The 22,140-nt window shown below is 43.2% G+C and overlaps 1 protein-coding gene across 4 annotated transcripts in view; it reads right to left on the bottom strand.

The window, feature by feature from the left end:
* The window catches only part of LOC124168118 (cysteine protease ATG4B), a 349,683-nt gene that overhangs the window by 296,970 nt on the left and 30,573 nt on the right, over nt 1-22,140 (bottom strand). For all 4 annotated transcript variants that reach the window (XM_046546237.1, XM_046546238.1, XM_046546240.1 and 1 more), the window contains 3 exons: nt 20,298-20,484; nt 17,734-17,813; nt 17,380-17,495 (listed from right to left, as the gene is read on the bottom strand). In XM_046546237.1, the coding sequence (XP_046402193.1) occupies nt 17,380-17,495; nt 17,734-17,813; nt 20,298-20,484 (383 nt within the window). The remainder of the gene's footprint in view (nt 1-17,379; nt 17,496-17,733; nt 17,814-20,297; nt 20,485-22,140) is intronic.

Genomic DNA, 22,140 nt, shown 5'->3' with positions numbered 1-22,140 from the left:
AGTCTCAAATAGAAAAAATTAACCACCTTAGCGAAAGGTGGAAATACTCCTGAAAAGCAAGAGGAAGTAAACACAAAGCACCCACTCCTCACTTGCACCCTCGTGCATTCAGCAAGGGCAATGAACAATGACGAGATGGGGAGGGACAGGTCCCATGCATGGCAGCAAAATTACCGTATAAGCGCGTATAAGAGGCGCACCTTTTTCCCAGAAATTGCAGCCAAAAATGGGGGTGCGCCTCTTACATGTAATCTTCTTATCTTCCCCCCCTCCCCTTCCCCTGTTACAAGTCCAAGGGGAACTGAGTGGCCTTGGTTTTCAGCGTGAGTCAGTCATCTGAAACCCTGGGTCAAAAACAAGCGGCAGGCAGGGGAGTTTCTCCCATTATGTGATGTATTTTTAAAATGCTCCTGTTTGCTTTTCTTGTAAGCATCGCGCCGCGACGTCGGTACCCCAGAGGTGAATATGAAAAAGATCGCACGGGGTTTTTTGCTCCAGAGGGCACGCTAAATTTTCTGCCACGAGTAGGCATCCCGCGGCATTTATACTGCATACAGTAATCGCTTATCAAACGTAGAGAAACGCGTAGTTTTGAAGGACACACCTGGTTAATAGTCAATATCTCTCTTGCCCAGTATTTTCCATTACGCTGAGGACCTGATTTTCCAAAAATCATCTTCAGACGCTAATATGAGGATTATTGCAACTGAAAATTATATTGGTGTCAAAACCTCCTGTTTAGAAAATTTGAAGAGTGGCCGAGGGGAAAGAACGCGCTCCCTCCCCACCGTATTTCAAGCTACGAGGCTATGAGCGAAGGAGCAAGGGAAGAACACGTCCGATCTTGCATGTGACGTCGTTACCTTCAAAGTGAAGGGGCGAAGGCGCAGCAATGTGAGTTTGCGTTTCCTGAAGTTTCCAGTCCCTCTCGTCTTGTCTGAATGCGCTTATGCTACGCTTGTTTCTTCCGAAATTGTGCTGTTTGGACTATGTTGAATATTAGTAGCCTTGACGCTGATTTTTGGGTTCTCCAGCCGCATCTGTCATTTATAAATATAAACGACAGATGCGCCTGGAGAACCCAAAAATCAGCAGTCATTGTGAACAACGCCGCGGAATTGTTTTAATGATAAATCTTTGTGTCAATTAATTAGAGCTTAAAAAACTTAAATGCTGCCAGATATACGTCGCGTTAGGTCTAATTCTTTTTATAACCTCGTGCGTGTCATACAATTACTGAAAGATATCGAGATATATTTTCGAGCTCAGAAGGTGACTCACCTAGCTTTTGACCTCCAGAAACTCGGAGAATTGAACCTGGTAGACCGAAAAAGGTCAGTTGGTGAGATGGAGTAGGGATGAAACAAGTTTCCATTGTTCCCCTGTAACTTGATATTTTCCTGTGGAGTCTCGGAAAGGAAAAAAAAGCTGCAGAGGCATTGGCTGATGGAGGGCCGAGGGTGGTTCTGTTAAATCTACGACATGGTTATTATCCTAGGGTGCTGAAATTGCCCCGATTGTGGTCCAATCTCTTGGGAAGGTTCATGCTATGTGGCTATCGTGTTTTGCCTTAAAATTTTCCACGGCTGCAATTCTATTGCAATACTCCTGCGAGAGCTTTTAAACAAAATTGTTCGTGAGTAGGACTAGCATCGTAGAGCATCCGATTCCATCAATTCTTGCTCCTTCTAACAGGTGGGATTTTGATTTATCTGTAGCATTGCTGTCATTAAAATTTAAGAATTGAATGGAATACAATAACTAGGGATGGTTGGATCCAGGATTTTTGGAGCATGATCTTTCGAATTGGATATTTTCGAATCCAAATGCATTTTCAAATTCCTGCCATTAAACAAAGTCATTATTGAAGTTTATTGTGGTTACATACAATCAATGGAATGCTTTTTAGATTTTCATACACATTTTCATATTTATTAAATTAAAAATTATTTTATCGGCTTTCAGTTGTTTTTTAAAAACATCTTTACATACACAGGGCCTAAACTGTTACGCTTGGGTTTGGAAATGAAAATAGGAAAAATCTTAGGATGAACCACTGACCAGTGGCGTAGCGAGAGGACCCCCCTCAATATAAAAACACAATTACTTTCCTTCGCAAAAGGAAACAAAATATTTAAAAATCACGAATTTACAAAAATGAAAAAAAAATGAATCTTTGAAAAATGAAGTTTTTCTATTATGAAGGGCGTTAAAATTAGTTTGAAACCCTCTCCTTTGTACCCTGTTGTTTAAAAATTTTCCCCCTGGTTTTGGACCCCCCCTTAACAAAATTCCTGGCTACCCCCCTGCCATCAACTGAATTCAAATTTTCCTCACGCACGTTTCCCCCGAATTTTACTTTCTCGTCGCGTACGGACTTGTGTTTCATCCGAAAATGCTTCAGTATGGTAAGGTGGATTTAGCACATCCTCGCGATAATTTACGCCATAGTGCACGCACACTGCATTCATTGGTTCTCCTGTTAATGGAAATGTTTATACACAAGGAAAGACATTTTTATCGGTGTATCATTAAATTAAATTTCAACTGCGCATTCAGCAACACAATTAAAAGTATTTAAAACGGCATTAACGTCACGTGCGACGAGGTGCTCAACCGCTCAGCATGAGGAAGGAGTGGGCAGCAGAAGATCGTAAAGGAGAGGTGGAGGGGAAGGAGCAGTGGTGTAGCCAGGAATTTCAATTGGGGGGGGATCCAAAACCAGGGGGGAAAATTGTTGAAAAAACCGGGCACTAAATAATGGGTTTTAAACTAATTTTAACACCTTTTATAATCGAAAAACTTAATTTGTTAGAGAAAATTTTTGTAAATTCCTGATTTTTCAATATTTTGTTTTCTTTTGTGAAGGACAATAACTGCGTTTTTATATTTCGGGGGGTGGGGTCCGGACCCTCCCCATGGCTACGCCACTGGGAAGGAGCGCGTAAAGGAGAGGTGGAGAGGAAGGAGCACGCTCCCTCCGTATTTCAAACAACGAGGCTACAAATGAGGGAGCCAAGGACGAAGAAGTCAGATCTTGCTTCAGTGACGTCGTTGCCTTCAAAGCGAAGCCGGGCGCGCTACGTGATACATGTAGTTGGCGTTCCCAATCCGTCTCTAATTGTTTGAGGGGTTAATGCTGTGCTTGTTTCTTTGAAAATTGTGCTGTTTGGACAATGTTGCATATCAGTTAAGTGTAATTGTAGAATTGTAGATAGAAAACTGAGTGGCAATCAATTAGAGCTGAAAAATAAACTGTAATATCGTCAGGAATGCGTCTCGTTTGGTCTAATTCTTTTTTAAATCTTGTGCATATCCTCTAATTGTCGAAGCTATCAAGATATCTTCGGGCCCAGAAAGTCGCTCTCCTAACATTTGTCGTCTAGAAACGGAGAATTGAAGCAGGTAGGCCAAAAAAGGTCAGTTGGTGAGACGAGTTAGGGATGAAAACGCTTCAATTGTTTTTGTGTGATTTGATATTTTCCTTATAAGACAATGATTTTTGGTCCGTGTGATTTCGGATACGAAAACAAAACAACAGAGGCACGGGCTGATGGACGGCCGAGGGTGGTTTTCTGAAATCTGCGACGTAGTTACTTTTGACGTGGTTATTATCCTATGGCTCTGAGATTCCTCCGATGATTGTTCAATCTCTTGGAAAGAGTCACACTATGTGCCAGTCGTATTTTGCCTTTTTCATTTTCTGGCTGAAAATCCTGGCCACGGCTGAAATTCAACTTGCAACCTCTGCGAGAGCTTTCAAAGAAAATGGTTCATGAGTAGGACAAGAATTGCATGCGACGACGCATTCGAAGAGAGAATCGGAACTCTTGCCACCCTGATGGGGTATTGCATTCACTGAAGCTATTATTAAAAATTTCGGATCCAGATCCGATGTCTTCCGCGACTTTGGATCCGATGTATCCGATGAAGGGCAATATCTGTGGATATTTGGATCCGAAGTATCCGATCCGACCATCCCTAAAACTAACAATAGCCGCGGTGGCTACATTCTCGTTTGGCCATGGTGGCTAAACAGTAATGTAGCGTTCATTGCGTCATACTGTAACCGGTGCATTCTGCCCGCTTACATAGTGGCGCATGAGACGGGAGTGCGAGGTAAAGGAAGGCCGTTTTTTTTTTCTTTTGATACAGGGTGTGTCCTGAAAGTAGTAGGACTGATTTTTTCCCACACACACGGGCGGTCGGACGGGAGTTTTCTGGGTTGTAGGTGGTGGAAGGGACTCTAACAAAGCGCTGCGAACACGCGGCAGTCGGCTCTGAGCTCTTGCGGAGTGTGAATCGTATTTCTTCCAGACCTCTGTCAAGTGACCTCGTCACGGTGCGTCATGGAACGTTTAGTGGAGCAGCGTTACGCAGTGAAATTCTGCGTTAAACTCGAGAAAAGCGGCAAGGAGACCCATGAACTCATCAAGGCAGCTTACGGGGATAGTGCCATGAGCAGAAAAACCACTCAACGTTTGAATACGACCCAGAAACGAAGCGGCAAAGTGCAGAATGGCACACAGCGACATCGCCGAAACCCAAAAAAGCTCGCATGTCCAAATCGAAGCAAAAATCCATGCTCATGTGCTTCTTTGATTCGTAAGGTGTCATCCACAGTGAATTTGTGCCACCAGGGCAAACCGTTAATGCAGCTTTTTACGTGCAAGTACTGGAAAGACTGCGAAAACGCATCTTCCGCGTCCGACCAGCTATCGCCGCTTCGTGGATCCTTCATCATGACATTGCGCCGGCCCACACCGCGTTCATTGTCGTTGACTAACTGGCGAAACACGGCGTGGAAACCCACCCTAAAGCCCGGATATCGCCCCCCCGGACTTCTTTCTCTTTCCCAAGCTCAAGACCCCTCTGAAAGGGCGTCACCACGGGTCGGTGGAAGCTCTCCAAAAGGCCGTGACGCGCGCTGTTAAGGACATCCCGGAGTCAGCCTTCCAGGCAGCGTATGCTGCGTGGAAAACTCGCTGGCAGCGTTGTGTCGATGCCCAAGGGGGCTACTTTGAAGATTTTTGAAGCGATGTACCTATATGAGAAATAGATTTTTTGTTCTCGACTCAGTCCTACTACTTTCAGGACACACCCTGTATGTGTCCGTGTGAATGTGTGCGTGAGTGTCATGAATCATTGAGTCCCCATTTGATGTTTCCCTATTTTCCTCCCCACAATGTGTAATGCTTCCCCCCCCCCCCTCCTAAAGTGTGCAAGACGAACTCTTAAGACGTAGAAGAGCGTGGTTTCCCCCCCCCCCCTCGTGTCCTTGTGAAGTGACCGTCCAGCCCCAAGTGCATCATCCTTTTTTTTCCCCTGACCCCTCCCTCCCTGGTGTTTCCTCCCCTCATTGGCTACATAATGTGGTGCACCGGAGGAAAGAGGGCTTAGATGATTTTCTTTTTTGGTGATTCCAAGCAATAAAAAACGCTCCCAAGAGTAGGCGGAGTTTGGGGAGGCAGAGAAAAAAGTTGGTGGAGAGATCCCGAGAGAGAGAGAGAGAGAGGGTGCCCAATACGAGTAGGAGTTGCAAGGTAGACTCGTGGTGCTGATGAAAGGATCTCCCAACTGTCGCAGAGAGGCCATCTCCCACTCGTGAACCTGCCGGAGTTGACGCAGAGCAGCCTACGCCGCGGAACGGAATCGCCACGATCAGCAGATCGAGAGCCCCGAAATTTCAACAAACTGTAAGAGAAAAAGCCACGAAATCCCATTCCTCCCCCCCCCGCCCCCCTCAAGGAACAGAAGAAAATTCCCACTTCACCAAGTCAAGAAGAGAATTCATTAAAAACGTTTGTAAAATTTCCCCCCCCCCCCCCGCACAAATAGAGAAGAGGACAGTACTTCCCCCCATTACCGTGTGAATTTCAATGCAATATCTATTTCGTTGTTTCATATTTCCATTCCCCCCCGTGTCTTTTTGTTTTTTATTTATTGGTCCCCTTTACTTGTGGTTTTTGTATGGGTTATGAATGTGAAAACGTGTAGCGTGATTTTTTTTTTGGGTTTAGGTTAAGGACTGAAATTTTTCTGTTGTGCAGCATAGTGAATTATGCGTTGTATGTCATTGAATTCAAGGAGAAGAAGTTAATTGTTACTTTTACTATTGATTTGCTTGTATTTGTAAATGATCATATTTAAACTCATTAAATTTATGTTGAGCGAATTACGCAGTCGAACGGCTTTCTTTATCCGAACGCTACTGTCTCAGGTCTCATCACCCCTAAACTTCCCCCTCCTACCCTTTCCCAAAATCCCATTCCCTCGCCCCAGGTGCACGGAATATCCCCGCTACACCTCTGCCCTCCCCTTTTGCCCTCCAATCTCCCCTTCCCCGAATGTGCCCCGCGCGGTGGGGTTACATCATTGGCGCCCCAACAGGGACCTGAGTGACTCAAGCGGAGTGATTAGTAAATTCGTTTCGTTTTGCATAGATCGCGGAAATTTCGTGGAGCGATTTTTTCTTAAATTTGTGAATCAGATTCCCAATTTTGTATGCGTCCCTTTCATTTCTGCTCATGTTCTTGTAGGGTGTCCGGATTTAATTGTGTTTTTGGTGGGCGTCAGTCAGTTGGCCACCGTATTAGATAAAGTGTGGGTTAATTGTGTTGCGGTGGTAGCCTTGATTGCGATTTGCTTTAGCATGATTTTCATAATTGTTACTCTTTCAGCGAAGTGCGAATTTCATTGCTATTTTTTCCTTGTGTATTTTGTTGTAATAATTATTCTCGTACGCGATGGAACCAGAAGGTAAGAGTTTTAGAGAATATCGCGAACCCCCTAGGTACGATGAGGACGGGTCAGATGCCAGTAGCGAGGTGAAAATCATTGACGTTTCTAACTGGGATGAGGAGCCGCAAGCGGAGAAGGCGGAGGATAGAATAGAGCACAGGAGTGGAGGCACCGAAATTACCAGCCTTAATGTGTTATTTAAAAAACTAGAGGAAGCTAGGAGGGAAGATAAGAGAAAAGCTGAGGAAGCTAGGAGGGAGGATATCAATAAATTTGAAAGACTAGAGGAGAAATTTGACGAGAGATTCGGAAGAGCTGAGGAAAGACTTGATGAGAGATTCGAAAAAGCTGAGCGAGCTAGAAAGGAGGATATCAAGAAATTTGAGAGACTAGAGGAGAAACTTGACGAGAAATTCGAACGAATCATGAAGGATATGAAAGAGCGTTTCGATACTGAAAAAGATGAAAGGGGGAAACTAGAAGGGAAGTTGGAGGCAATTAATGGGAAGATTGAAGGAATCGGGGAGATGGTGGACGAACGCATTCAGGAAGTAAAAAGGGAAGTAAGCAAGAAGGTAGAGGTTGTAAGGGAGCAAGTTGTAATAATTTCCCGAGATGTACAGGAGGAGAAGATCCACCACGAAAAAAGAATTAAAGATATTGCCGAAGAGGTAGCAGGGATCCGTCGAATGAAGGTAGGTGGTATGGGTTCTTCGACTAATTTTCCGAGTCCCCCGGCTAATTTACAATTCCGTGGCAAACCACATGAACACCCCATAGCATTTATGAGGGGAGTTGAAAACTATTATTCCGTTCACGCCATCCCGCCCGAGATACGATCGCGGTTTTTCTATCAGATGTTGGATGAAGGGGCAAAGGGATGGGCGGATACTATTTTTCCTTTTCCGGAGGAGATGGAAGTATTCAAACAACTATTTGTCGCGCGGTATTGGAGTAAAGAGCATCGGATAAATTATAAAATTAAAGTTATGTCGGGAATGTACAGGAGGACGCCGGGAAGTAGCATGCAAGAGTACGCGACTCGGAAAATCGCAGCGATCAAACTGTGTGAGCCGCCGGAGAATGAGGAGGAAATGGTGGCATTATTGGTAAGACATTTCCCACCATATGTTCAGGATTTGCTCCGTAGTTTGGAAGTTGCCACTTACGACAAGCTCTTAATTATGCTCGGACGATTCGATCAGTCCCAAAATCATTTTGGAAGGGCAGAAGAGACCCACCCTAACGTAAACGCGATAAGAAATCCGTCACGCAGGGGGTTTAGCTCGTGGCACCACGGTGGAAACCGAGGAGAAGGGCAGACTCAAGCAGAGAGGCAGGAGGGAAATGAGAGAGAAAGGGGCGAAGGGAATCGGAATGAGGATAATATGCCCCAATCTCTTATGGATTTTTCCTTTCCACCTCCGCGGGCGGAAAACTTACGGAGTTTGGGTCGAGCGACTTCCCCCACCCAAACCTGCCGAGCATAAAAGTGGAAGTCCCCATTTTATCAACACTACGGGTAGGAAGGACCCCAGCCCACGAGTTGAATCATGAGGAGAAGGAGAGGCTCCAATTATGTCCAGAAATTAAAAGTATGCTTCAAAAAGGTATCAGGAATATCTTCAACCGTTTTGAGAAAGCAAATTTAAGGTTAAATATAACAAAATCTAGTTTCCTAAGGAAAGAAATCCATTTTTTGGGATCAATATCGATACTAAGGGAACGAAGGCCAATCCAGACAAGGTGAAGGCGATAGTGGATCGCGAACGGCCGAAAAACGTTTGGAGCCTCCGTGCATTCCTTGGAATGTGTAACTATTACGCGCGCTTTTGTAAAAATTATTCTGATATAATCAGCCCAATGTTGTTTTTTCCCATTGTACAGCGGACCACATGTCATTCGCCGTATCGTTGCCCCAAATGCTGTCGAGTTGGAAGGAGAAGACGGCGGATTGATAGGTCCGTACAATTTCGGGAATCTAATTCCGTACATGTCCGAGATATTTTTTTTCCTTGCCGGACGCGTTCCCTAGGCGATGTTTTGTATTCCGCCTTTGTTAACTGTGCGTTGCTCCGCCTGAGTGGGAGGGCGTTCCCCTCGCGAAACGCGATTTCTTTTTTGTGGGCGGTTTGCCTGGATTTTTTTTTTCGTAAATACGTTCCCCGTATTTCCTCCTTTTGAGAGGAGGGCATATGTAACCGGTGCATTCTGCCCGCTTACATAGTGGCGCATGAGACGGGAGTGCGAGGTAAAGGAAGGCCGTTTTTTTTTCTTTTGATATGTGTCCGTGTGAATGTGTGCGTGAGTGTCATGAATCATTGAGTCCCCATTTGATGTTTCCCTATTTTCCTCCCCACAATGTGTAATGCTTTCCTCCCCCCCTCCTAAAGTGTGCAAGACGAACTCTTAAGACGTAGAAGAGCGTGGTTTCCCCCCCCCCCCCCTCGTGTCCTTGGTGAAGTGACCGTCCAGCCCCAAGTGCATCATCCTTTTTTTTCCCCTGACCCCTCCCTCCCTGGTGTTTCCTCCCCTCATTGGCTACATAACGTGGTGCACCGGAGGAAAGAGGGCTTAGATGATTTTCTTTTTTGGCGATTCCAAGCAATAAAAAATGCTCCCAAGAGTAGGCGGAGTTTGGGGAGGCAGAGAAAAAAGTTGGTGGAGAGATCCCGAGAGAGAGAGAGAGAGAGGGTGCCCAATACGAGTAGGAGTTGCAAGGTAGACTCGTGGTGCTGATGAAAGGATCTCCCAACTGTCGCAGAGAGGCCATCTCCCACTCGTGAACCTGCCGGAGTTGACGCAGAGCAGCCTACGCCGCGGAACGGAATCGCCACGATCAGCAGATCGAGAGCCCCGAAATTTCAACAAACTGTAAGAGAAAAAGCCACGAAATCCCATTCCTCCCCCCCCCCGCCCCCCTCAAGGAACAGAAGAAAATTCCCACTTCACCAAGTCAAGAAGAGAATTCATTAAAAACGTTTGTAAAATTTCCCCCCCCCCCCCGCACAAATAGAGAAGAGGACAGTACTTCCCCCCATTACCGTGTGAATTTCAATGCAATATCTATTTCGTTGTTTCATATTTCCATTCCCCCCCGTGTCTTTTTGTTTTTTATTTATTGGTCCCCTTTACTTGTGGTTTTTGTATGGGTTATGAATGTGAAAACGTGTAGCGTGATTTTTTTTTTGGGTTTAGGTTAAGGACTGAAATTTTTCTGTTGTGCAGCATAGTGAATTATGCGTTGTATGTCATTGAATTCAAGGAGAAGAAGTTAATTGTTACTTTTACTATTGATTTGCTTGTATTTGTAAATGATCATATTTAAACTCATTAAATTTATGTTGAGCGAATTACGCAGTCGAACGGCTTTCTTTATCCGAACGCTACTGTCTCAGGTCTCATCACCCCTAAACTTCCCCCTCCTACCCTTTCCCAAAATCCCATTCCCTCGCCCCAGGTGCACGGAAAGCCCTGCTACACCTCTGCCCTCCCCTTTTGCCCTCCAATCTCCCCTTCCCCGAATGTGCCCCGCGCGGTGGGGTTACAATACATACTAGAGCAGCCTGGCGGATGCGCGGTGGCGGCCGAACGCAACCTGTCGAGTCTGCCCGGAGGCCGTGGCAGCTTATGCCGAGCAAGTATCAACTTCCTCAAGGGTTGCATTGATGAAACTGGGCTATACGAACACGAATGTGTCTAATTTCTTTATTATTGACGCAGACGCGTGTTAGTCAAAAAAAGGTACACATATAAAAAAAACCCCACTCTCAGCGCGTATTTGTAAGAAACTTTTTTTCACAGGAAAACTCGCTCTCTGCACGTTTTTATTATCATCAGACTTCAAATATCATTAGAAAATAAAAAAATATACTTGGATCTATTATACTTTAAAATTGGTGATCCACATGAATTCTCCGAATGTGATTTATAATCGCAATAATTTGATTTGCCGTGACCAGCGGTTAATAAAAGAACGGAAAACGCATGCATTGCTTCCCGATCCCGAGGTTTCCATTTTTTTTTTCTCTAAGAGTTGCTCATGAACACTACGACAGGGTTCATCGGTTTGTCGCTCTTGCCGACATTTTCATGTTTCCGAGGCCGCTAAGGTATGTTCGTCGCAGCACCCGCATGCCAGGCGTATCCTCCGCACGGGCAAGGCTGACACCGCGGCCGCTTAGGTATGTGGCAGCATTTAAGCCTTAAAATTATAGTCTATGCACAAAACATTTATCTTCCTGGAATCGATGGAATCGGAATCGACTTTAGGCAATCGATTCTCGATTCCGATTCTGCGCCCGAGAATCGGTGGAATCGAGAATCAACATTTGGAATCGACTCATCCCTACGCATGATATACAACGACGCATCGTGCCTCGTTAGGGTCAGAAACACACTGACTCCTCCAATCCCCTTCAAGCGAGGCATAAGGCAAGGATGCCCGCTCTCCGGCCAACTCTACGCCCTGGCCCTCGAACCATTTCTCCGCACCCTAAAAAATAGAATTGCTGGCTTCCCACTTCCAGCTCAAGACGCCTACATCACGTTATCGGCATACGCGGACGATGTAACTTTATTCATCTCGAGTGACGACACCGCAAGAAATGTGATCCTGTCATGCGATTCGTACGCCGCTCTCTCGGGAGCAGAACTGAATGAGAAAAAGACGGAAGGGATGTACGTCGGGTCGTGGCGCGGCCGGACCGAGAGGCTCGGGCCCTTCGCGATCTCCACCAGAGGCGCCCGATTCCTCGGAGTGAATTTCGAAAACGATAACAAGAGCGAGAGAGAAGGAGTGGAGAAGAAAATTGAGAACGGACTGAGGAAGTGGGAAGCAAAATCGGGGGCCCTGTCCGTGAGGGGCAGGACGAGGGTCGCCGATCAGTTCGTGCCCCGACCATTTGGTACCGCCTACAAACCCAATCCATAGGCACCCAGTGTGTCCGGTGGGTGCAGGCCGCCCTCACAGACTTCATGTGGGGGAGGGGCAGAAAGCGCTTGGTCGCGGGTACCTTGCTGACGGCCCCGCTCGGATGCCGAGGACTAAGCCTGACGGACGTGCAGGCCAAGATCACTGCCATGAGGATTAATTTTTTCCAACGCTACGTCACGGGAGAAGAAGACCAACCATGGAAAGCCCTCGCTTCGCATTTCCACGAGACGAGACCCAGGAGGAGCGGGTTCTACTCTTCGCTATGAAATGCCCACGACACCTTGGACATGAGGTCCGGAGAGAACGGAGGACCTCTCCCGAACGCTTGGCCCCCGACAGCGGAGTCCCTCCCCTTTGGTTTCCAGAGCGAAAAAATGAAACAAATGCGAACATTGCCCCTAAACAAGAGTGATATATACAAGGAAATTATTGCCCTCAGAAACAAAGGTAAGTGGCCTCTGAAAGACGGGATAGGGGGGGAGTCGATGTCTTGGAAAGCGTTCTGGACGGCCCCGACGCTGGGGAGAGAAGGCAAGGTGTCCTGGAGGCTGGCGCACGACCGCCTGGCAAACAGTATCGTCCTGTCGCGCTCAGGAATACAACAATATTCAGAGTGCAGGACGTGCCCCGGAAGCCATGGCCTGGCACATCATTTACGACTGCAGGAGAGGTGTGGAGGACGGCAAGGGAGTAGACGTCAAAGATCACGGGGTGCCAAAACCTTAGAAACGCCTTGCAGCTACCCAATGGCATTCATCCACAGAAAGGCGGCTTCGCAAAATGCGACTCGCTGGCCAACTACATACTATCAGAAGCGAAGGCCAGCATTTATCACTGCTTTACGGCAGTCGAAAAAGGTGAAAGAACAGCTCCGAAAAATGCCGATTATTTTAAAAACAGAATCAAAGGCAGGATCACCAGGGAATACCATTACCACAAAGCCAAGGGTAACATGAAAATCTTTGAGGACATGTGGTGTCAAGGCGGCATCCTGTGTGAGGTGGAAAAAGCAGAAACCGGAGATCTGATACTAAACATACATCTACAATGAGGACAGAGCCACAGGAAACAAAGCAAGAACGAGTGTAACAACAAGGGCGGAGTCTTCCTAGGGCATCGCCACTCGGAGAGGGGGGAGCCTCATGTGCACAGGGATGGGGTCCAAGGTTGCGGTAACCAGCCCCTTCGGCGGACCTCCCCTGTGCGCGGCCCTTCCTCTCGGAGAGTGGAGGAGCGAGGAGGAAGATGTTTGAACGATGAAAGAAAATGAATGAAAATTAAATGAAATAATAATGATGATAGAGAGAAAATTGATGAATAAAACTAGGTGGTGACAAAAATATATATATGTACCCCTTAACCCCTTCACTGACGGATATTTCTCAACAAATATCTCAAAAAATGTCATATTATTTTATTACGTTTTTTAATTATTTACAGGTAGATATTAAATAAAAAACATTCATTTAAGTGTTTTATGAAGTCATTTATTTTAAAAGTCACTCTTATTATATCACTTTTTAAAAAATTTCATGTACTTCTGCATAAAAATCAAGTAAAATATTTCACAATAAATATAGTCACAAAAATTACTCACTAAAAAAACAGATGATGGAGTTAGAAAAATATTAATATAAACTCCAAATTTGAAACAGTAAAATATTATATAAACTAAAAGTCTATTTTTGTGTGGTACACTTTGAAGCAAGGGGCAACGCAAAGGCCCACATTACAGTCAGGGCAAAAATAGCGACTCTCCCTCCTCACCATTTTTCCACGCGCATCTTGCTTTCGGGAGCACACAGCACACTTCCGAGTCGGGTTTGACTTGTTTTCTGTGGGTGGGATTATGTCTGGGAAATGCCTCTCGGTAATTCGGAGGGGATGGGCTTTTGCAGGTGGCCTACCTGCCTTAGGGGAGGGAACACTTGGGAAGTATAGTTCAATCATTCTATCTATTAGGTCCAGCCTGTATTGCAAATGAGTTTTATCACCACCTGTTTTTCGATATAAAACATAAGAATTCCATAAGCAAATTTCCATCAAATGAAAAAATAATTTTCTATAATATTTTTTCCCTCTTTTTCTTGGGATTGGATAGTCAGCCAAATGCTGATCTACCCTGTCAACACCCCCCATTGTCTCATTGTAATCAACGACTACCTTTGGTTTCATAACCACTGCCCCCCTTTTCTGCACCTCTCTCATTTCCCTGTTGTGCACCGTAGAGAGTAACGTTACTTCCTTCTTGTATTTCCATCGAAGAACCAAAATTTTTCCTTTTCGGAAAGCTGCCACATCACCTTTCTTCATTTTTTTCTTCTTCAGCCCCTCTGGCATCCCCTTTCGTGTTCCGCGCACAGTTCCCTAAGTATCACAAGATTGAGAAACTAATTCCTCGGCTAGTTGTGGAGAGGTATAAAAATTGTCCGTCGTGACACAATACCCTTTTTCAAATAGTGGTTTCATCAGAGACAATACCACTTGGGAGGACATTGGCTTACTTTCAAAGTCTTTGTCAAGAGTAGTGCCTTTCCCGGTATAAATGATTGTTGACCAGACGTATCCAGTGCTGGACTCCCAGAGAACAAAAGTTTTCATGCCAAACCTAGCTCTTTTTTGGGGAATATATTGACGCCAACCCAATCGTCCTTTATATAGCAAGAGGCTTTCGTCTACCGTCACATCCCTTTCTGGAGTGTAAAACTCGCTGAATTAACATTTAAAATTTGATACATTTCCCAAATTTTATTGAGCTTTGGGTTGGGATGAGTTTGAGCATCGTACTCATCATTGTTGCAAAAATGCAAAAACTGACGAATTTTTGCAAATCGCCGGTAAGACATCGTCTCACCAAAAAAAGGGGTATTCAATATTCTCCTCGTGGACCAAAAATGTTCCTGCTCAGGTTTTCGCACAATACTTTGCAACATTATCAGTGCAAAAAACACACGCATTTCAGCAGCACTCACAGCTCGCCATTGGTCTCTTGAACTGGAAGGATTTTTCCGTAAATATTGTTCCGCATACCGATTTGTTTCATCGGTGATAAATTTAATTATTTGGTCATCAAAAAACAGTTCAAAAAATTGCTGCACTCCGCGATTTGGATCAACTTCAAAATTTACAGATGAATTACCTTCAAAGTTGAACCTTGGAGGTGCAGGAGAGGGAGTATTCACTTCCTGCCATTCCCTATTTGGTGTCAGATCTTCATCCTCTGTCTCCTCGGCATTGGCATCCGTAGGCTCGGAAAAGCTGGATTCCGAACCAGAGATTTCAATGTCCTCTAAATCGTCCGTGGGAATGTCACTTCCAGAGTCACTTTGCGTATCACTTTCAATGTCACTATCCATTGCGGAAGGATGCTTGCAGAAAACGTCAAAATAACGCGAAAGACAGTAATTCGCCGAGGAAAAAATGTTAGCTGTCAACACTCCAAAAGACTTCGTAGAACTGACACTAGAATTTTATGGAATGGGAGTGCAAGTACCCAAAACAGATATTGGTAAAAGGACCGAGGCAAAGAAACCAAAACATGAGGGTCAGAGGCATTGGGAAGGGAAAAATGGTGAGAAAGAGTGTTTTGGGTCATGTGCGGCTGTAAAAAGGGAAAGTGGAGGGCAGTAGGGAAATACCGATGAGGGTGCAGCGGCTGCATGAAAGGGAGATGGGAGGGGAGGAGGATGAAAAGGCGGCCGCGACAGCGCGTAAAAGGAAAGGCGGAAAGGCGGAGGGGAGAAAACAATGGATGAAGAGAAGGAATGGATAAACCAGAGGGTTGGAAGATAGAAAATATGTCTTCCCTGGAAGGGAGAAATTGCTGAATAGCCGAAGGTTCCATGTCAAATCTATGGACGTTCACAAATATTGACGAACTTACAGAAATGAAATAATAATCACTTGTATTTGTAGCTAAATAATATACTGAAAACTAAAAAACAAAGATATAGTTTGTCATTATAAAGAAAAAAGGCAATAAAATATCACTGAGCAAGTTGATTTTCGGTGCGAAGATTTTGACTCCATATTGCTAAAAAAAAAGAACATTATCAGAAAGTTCCCGACTACTGTTACGTAGTTGACAGAAATGGCTTTCGAACACGCGACCTTTGGAATAGCAGCTTGGACATAATTTATTTACGAGGTCCCGTCGACTACACTGAAGAGTAAGTAATGATAGTTTTGCTTGGTAGTGTTTATAAAATGTTTCAAATCAATTCATTCACTGAATAAAGATATTACAACATCCTTTCCGATAGCAAGATTCGAACGCGCGACCTTCAGAATAGCAAGACGGCACTTGTCTGCCGACTCACTTCGGCTGTTCCAACGATTGATAAAAACTCTGCGAAAAGACATCGCAGTTATTTATAAAACGCATTAAATATGTTTCTTTGTTCATTTATCACATCTCGATACACAACAGGTTTAGAAACATAAACATTACGAGAAATAATAGTTTTTTCCCCTCTTTTGGACCTCGAAAAAACGTAGAAGTTTGCAGGATATCATGCATTGTGAAGACACGTATGCACTCTCATGGCAAAACTACGTACTTCTAATAAGGGGACGAGATATCTCGTCCAGATCACGAAAGAAGAAGCGAATTTCACTTAGGACGAGTTAACTCGGCCGCGTCAGTTTTTGCGCGTCTTCTTAGGACGAGATATCTCGTCCGAATCAGGTAAGGGGTTAAATATACTGCCCTTTAATAATAATAATGATAATAAAAAATGTATCAAGTATGAAAGATCCACAGAGAAAAAATCATTCGCCTTGACCGGGATTCGAACCCAGATCCCCCGATTTCCGGTCGAGTGCTTCAGCCAGTTAAGCTACAGAGGCGTCATTCTTCCCTGTGGATATTTTCGTACACTACCGAACAATATGTTGCTGGACTGCTGAGCATATGATGCCACAAGCAGTCCAAATCGTGCACACAGCGCCACAGCTGGAGAGCAGGCCCGGACATAGAACACTAAGAGGTGTTCGCTCTAGACTAGTTTAAAGTATACCGCGACTAGCCACGGTGATAACTTTTACGGGATTGCGGTAAGCTAATGGATTGTAACAAAATGAAGCAGTTCACAATTTTTTGGATAAATACATGGGTTCTATTTGCATAAAACCATCTCCATATCCTTGCAGAAAATACTGAAAGCCAGAATTAATTACGATACAATATTATCAAAGGAGCGATCCTGCTAATATTAAATATCAGTCTCTCAGCAAATCTCTCACGGAATCATCCACCAAGATCAGTGGTATTTGGTGACTACAGCTACAAAACTTTTCATGGAATCCTCAATAGTTTAATAATTGCAAATTAAACAAAATATCGATGTAATCTTGAGAAAAAACAGACGTTTTTATTCATTAAATATCCCTAATGTTATTTTCGAATTGTCCACTTAATAGAATTGATGTTTATGAATTTACGCTCTCTCAAAGTGCATATTAATTATTTGAGCTATCGCATGGGTTACAATGGTTCCAAAGTTTTTACATATGATCTTAAAATTCCCAGGTGGTGCCAATGCTAAGATGGATGCCGTGCACTCATATCATTCGAGCAAATTAGAACATTTCATTTGAATGCAGGATTTACACAGTAAATGATGGTTATTCGCTAGATCATTTGCATGAAAATTCACCGAGTAAAAGAGCCTTTAAAGTAGTCTAGTTACAGAGTGGCTCACCTTGAGACCGTGGACATACACGGGGTTGATTTCGCTGAGGCCAAGGCGCAGCGGGACGACGAGGAGCAGTGGCCTCCACGCCCCACGCTCCACGCCTCCACGAAAACACTCCCTCTCTGCAACAACAAGGACAGAGTCAATCAGAGCTCAAACAAAGCAGCTGCCAAACTGAATGCAGACCAGCTGTGAAAGAGAAAGACCTCACCCTAAGCTCCCCTTAGGCATGAGAGTGCTGGTGCTGTCATTGAGATTGGCTTGCACTCTCCGGGCCACACACAAAAACACTAATGACAGTGACACACATTCCTAAGTCAACTCCCACCCTCAATTCAAAATAAAAATAAATCCACTCACTTATATTGCCAATGATGACTGTGTTGTCCATGGCAACATGAACCACAAGAGAACTCCACTCGTCAGAAACAGCCAACTTTCTGGAAAGATAATCATGCAGACAGGAAATAAGAAAAATGGGAACAAATAGTCCCCCCATCCTCACAACCAAAGTTATAATGTTCAATGAGTTGTGTCCTCTGTGAGTATCCCAATGAGGTATAGAGCATTCCACATTTAGTTGACAGTATGGGCTCTTATTGGAGACTTTTTGGAAAAGAACTGTTGAAACCCGTAGAAGGGAAATGCCCCTTCCTCACGAGTTGCGGGCGGTCATCCATCTTTTCAGCGAGCAATCGCTCAACTGTATACCAGCCATCTGTACCTCAAGTCTCCCTAGAAGCATCTTGTTGGAAAATTTTGCCAGTAACTCTCCCAGAAAAAGAATTACCAATTCTTATGGGTAAATTATAAAATTTTATTTTAATGATTTATAGTTTCCCAGTTGTGATTTTCATTTTCTAGGATGCAGAGAGGTTAAATTTCAACTAATGAAGTAAAACGATTCAAGAAATTAGGATAGAATTGTACAAACGTGAGTCTATCATATTTTCTGGGGTGGCTCACATCAATCTCATAAAATTTTTAAATTACAAAAACAGGCAATCAGGGCTATTCTCAATCTACCCTATAGGGAGTCATGCAGGGCACATTTTCAATCCTTACAAATTATGCCTCTTACTGCCTTGTATGTATTTAATTTAATAATGTATGTCAAAAAAAATCTGAACTCATTTGATCTAAACAGTGAAATACACCAAATAAACACCCGACAAAAACATGATATACATATTGAACCGAGGTCATCTAAACTTGCTAGTGAAGGACCATATCATAAAGGGGCCAAACTTTTTAACTTACTACCACCAGATATTAAAGCAATCCAAAATAGCAACTCATTCAAGCACAAATTAAAAACGCTTATATATCAAAATTCAATTTATTCACTGGATGAGTACTACGACTTGTGTAAAAAATATGTTAACAAAAAAACTCGACACCTTGCAAGCCATAACATGTATATATTAAATCACTGCGATCTATCATGTATATCTAATATGTTCTTATTTTATGTGCACTTTTATCTATATTGACGATTACTATGTAATATTTGTAGCCTGGTAACATTGGAAGCTAAAATATGTACCACTGTCATCTGTCTTTTATGTTTTTATCTCATGTGTTGTTTGTCCACTATATGACGATTTCTATATTACATTTGTAACCAAACAGAAATAAAATTATTATTATTATCATACTATCTTATTGAAACTTAAAGGAAACCAAGTAAATGTGTGGAGTAAAAATGCTTCATTTTCTGACACGGAAATAACATAAGTGAAAGTTGAAAGAAAGAAGTGTTTAAAAAAATGGGAAAACATTATGCTGCATTGCAGAAAAAATTTCCACATAATAAAATTTTTGGTGAAAATCATGGAAATAAAAATGAGTAACAGTCTTCTGTAAAATAAAAATTTGAAAGAAATGATTTAGAAAAAGAGATGTGATCCCAGGTTGACAATCTGACACCTTAACCACTGAACCATGGCCCACTCATCACTAGGGATGGACACTCTTACACATTTGACAAGTATGTGAATGTTTAACTGCATTTTTTGTTTGACCCGGTGGCGTAACTATGGGGGAGATGAGAGGGATAGATCCCACCTCAGAGAAATAAAAAAATTATTTAAACTATTGTCTTGACATATAATAACTGCATCTGCTGAAAGTTAAAGATTATTTATCAATACCATGACAGTGAGACGAGTGAGTCACTTTTTAAACATTTTTGTTTCGTCCTGGACTCCCTGTCGCCTGGGGGGAGGTTTGGCCCCTTCATCCCCCCCCCCCCCCCCCAACGCATATTCCTAGTCATGCCACAGGTATAAACTATTTGTTATATAACCTAGCATGGGAGGTGATTCGAGAACAACCTCGGATGGTCTATAATACCACAAAGTTTGACTGAATTCTTGAGGCCCAATTTTTGGACACTCCCCTTATTAGATAAAAATAATTAAACAAATTCTTTTTTTCAAGAAATCCAATGAAATAAAGCATAGATTAACATATTTACACTGAAAATATGCATTTTGAACAATCTCACGTGTAAAATTTTAGGTTTTTCCGGCATATAGATTGAAGAAAAATTTCTCGGGATTCCCACCGGGTGTGGTACTGGGTTAATTCTCCCAACGTTTCAATGGCTAAGTCTGCCATCGTCTTCAGGGGTTCACTTGTAATGGTACTTCTTACAGTACTACCATGAACCCCTGTACTACTACCGTACAAGTGAACCCCTGAAGACGATGGCAGACTTAGCCATTGAAACGTCGGGAGAATTAACCCAGTACCACACCCGGTGGGAATCCTGAGAAATTTTTCTTCAATCTCACGTGTGATTAGAGGGGGCCGCGCCAAATTTCTCAGCAGGGGGAGGGGGTCAAAAAATTGCCATAATCACGTAATCAATGGTCGCCCCTTGCCTGGCCACTTGTTCACACGACATCGTTTTTGCTCACCTGAGGACTTGAGCGATTGTATTTGGGCCAAACCATTCGCCCACTGCCTTCCCTTCCGACGACGCTCCCATCAGCGCTATCTGGTGGATTGAAAACGGAGCCGCACGCCGGTCCTCAAACATTCGAAGGATCCTCACGTACTTGCCGTAATCATCTCCGCTCTGCCCGGGCCACCTCCACTCCCGCCCTGAAAACGAAATGTCATAATGCCAACGACAAATCACACCTCTACAGGAATCGGAAAAAATAAATGCTTCAAAATTTAATTTTGAACACTGTCAGCAATGACTCAAGAGATGGGCAGTGCACAAGCAAGTCAACACAAAGAGGCAACTCTGCCAGTTCAGAGGCGATGTCACATTCAAGGAGTCGCCACTGCCCTATCGCATGCAACCAACCTTTCCAGCTCACCTCTCCTCCCTTCCCAAACTAATCCATCCTACTGATGCCAACATAACATTCAGGCCCATTAATTTTCTTAACAAGAAAACCTCTACAACACTTTTTGGCACATAATGTAGCCACTTTAATGTGAGCAATCATTGCCGACTCTCACCATTCAACCACAGTGCACGCAGCCTAAGGGTTTACACAGTTTTCTTCACATCTCACACCAATACCATTCCACAAAGCCATCCCAGAGGAAAAGAGTTACAGCATATTTAGTTCTCCTATCGCTCACACACAACTTAATTTTCACAAATTCTGGTAGAATATAAAGAGGGAAATGTTTTTGTACATGAGAATTCACTGTGTACATCACGTGGGCCTCAAATTGTAAATATGAGTATGTACTTGTATATTGGCAGCACAGGAAATCAAAAATACTGAAACACAACAATCAAACAAATCCTAAAACATCTAGCATGAAATGTTTCTGCGACTTGAAAAACCTATATCATTCAAATTTCTTTTGAGTGGCTATCTCTAGAAAAGATAATCTTAAGTAATTGTTTGAAAATATCATCATTTTGGACGCCTTTTTCATAATAAAACTGTTTCCCTTAAAAACCTCCATCATTGCCAGTAATTCAACAATACTTACTACCTTGAATGAAATAAGATGCAAAAAAATTATGCCTACGAAATTGCCCACGAATTTCGCTTATTTGTTCAGGGATGTCACAACACTACTGAATTCAAGTTACGTAGGTATGTACCTCACTTTTCCAAACATAATCTTCTCTTCCCCAGACTCCTTCACATTCTACTTAAGCCCATTACATAAAATTTTGAAGTATAGAAGTCAGTAAGGTACAAAAGTTTAAAAAAGATACACTATTAAAACCAATTTTTTTAGATGGACACATAAAGTTTCTCCTGAGAAAAATGGTACACATTGAATAAATGTACTTTAAAATGAAAAATCATTATTCATTTTTTCGGGTCAAATGCACATACCCTGTGCCAGAGTCCTCTGGATGGCAGTTCTCTACACTACTCCCTCATAGGGTCGAGTCGTTCCATACACTTCCACTATGGGAATTGAGACGTCCACCATTTTAGTTCTTCCGTCTCTATAGAGTCTTATGGGGGAAAGTGATATAATGCCAGTTTTTTCATAAATACGCGATTCCTGTCGCATTTTCGGTAATTATAAATTATAATTTATTCAATCTTGATGTACTGGGAACACTTTACTATCAATTTGTAAATTTTAAATCGTGAAAAATAACAAATATTCGCGCTTCAGTTAAGTTTTGATTCTTTTCACAGGACGTTTTTCTAGATATGAAACTCTCATATTTATGTCTGAAACAGGGTAAATTATTTCCAAAACTACTATTACTGCTCTCAGGGCTACTATATAGCGATTTTTTCTCGTCAAAGGAATAATTTCAGA

Source organism: Ischnura elegans, chromosome 11, assembly GCF_921293095.1.
Source record: "Ischnura elegans chromosome 11, ioIscEleg1.1, whole genome shotgun sequence".
Taxonomy (NCBI): Eukaryota; Metazoa; Arthropoda; class Insecta; order Odonata; family Coenagrionidae; genus Ischnura; species Ischnura elegans.
This window is presented reverse-complemented; position numbering and strand designations above follow the sequence as displayed.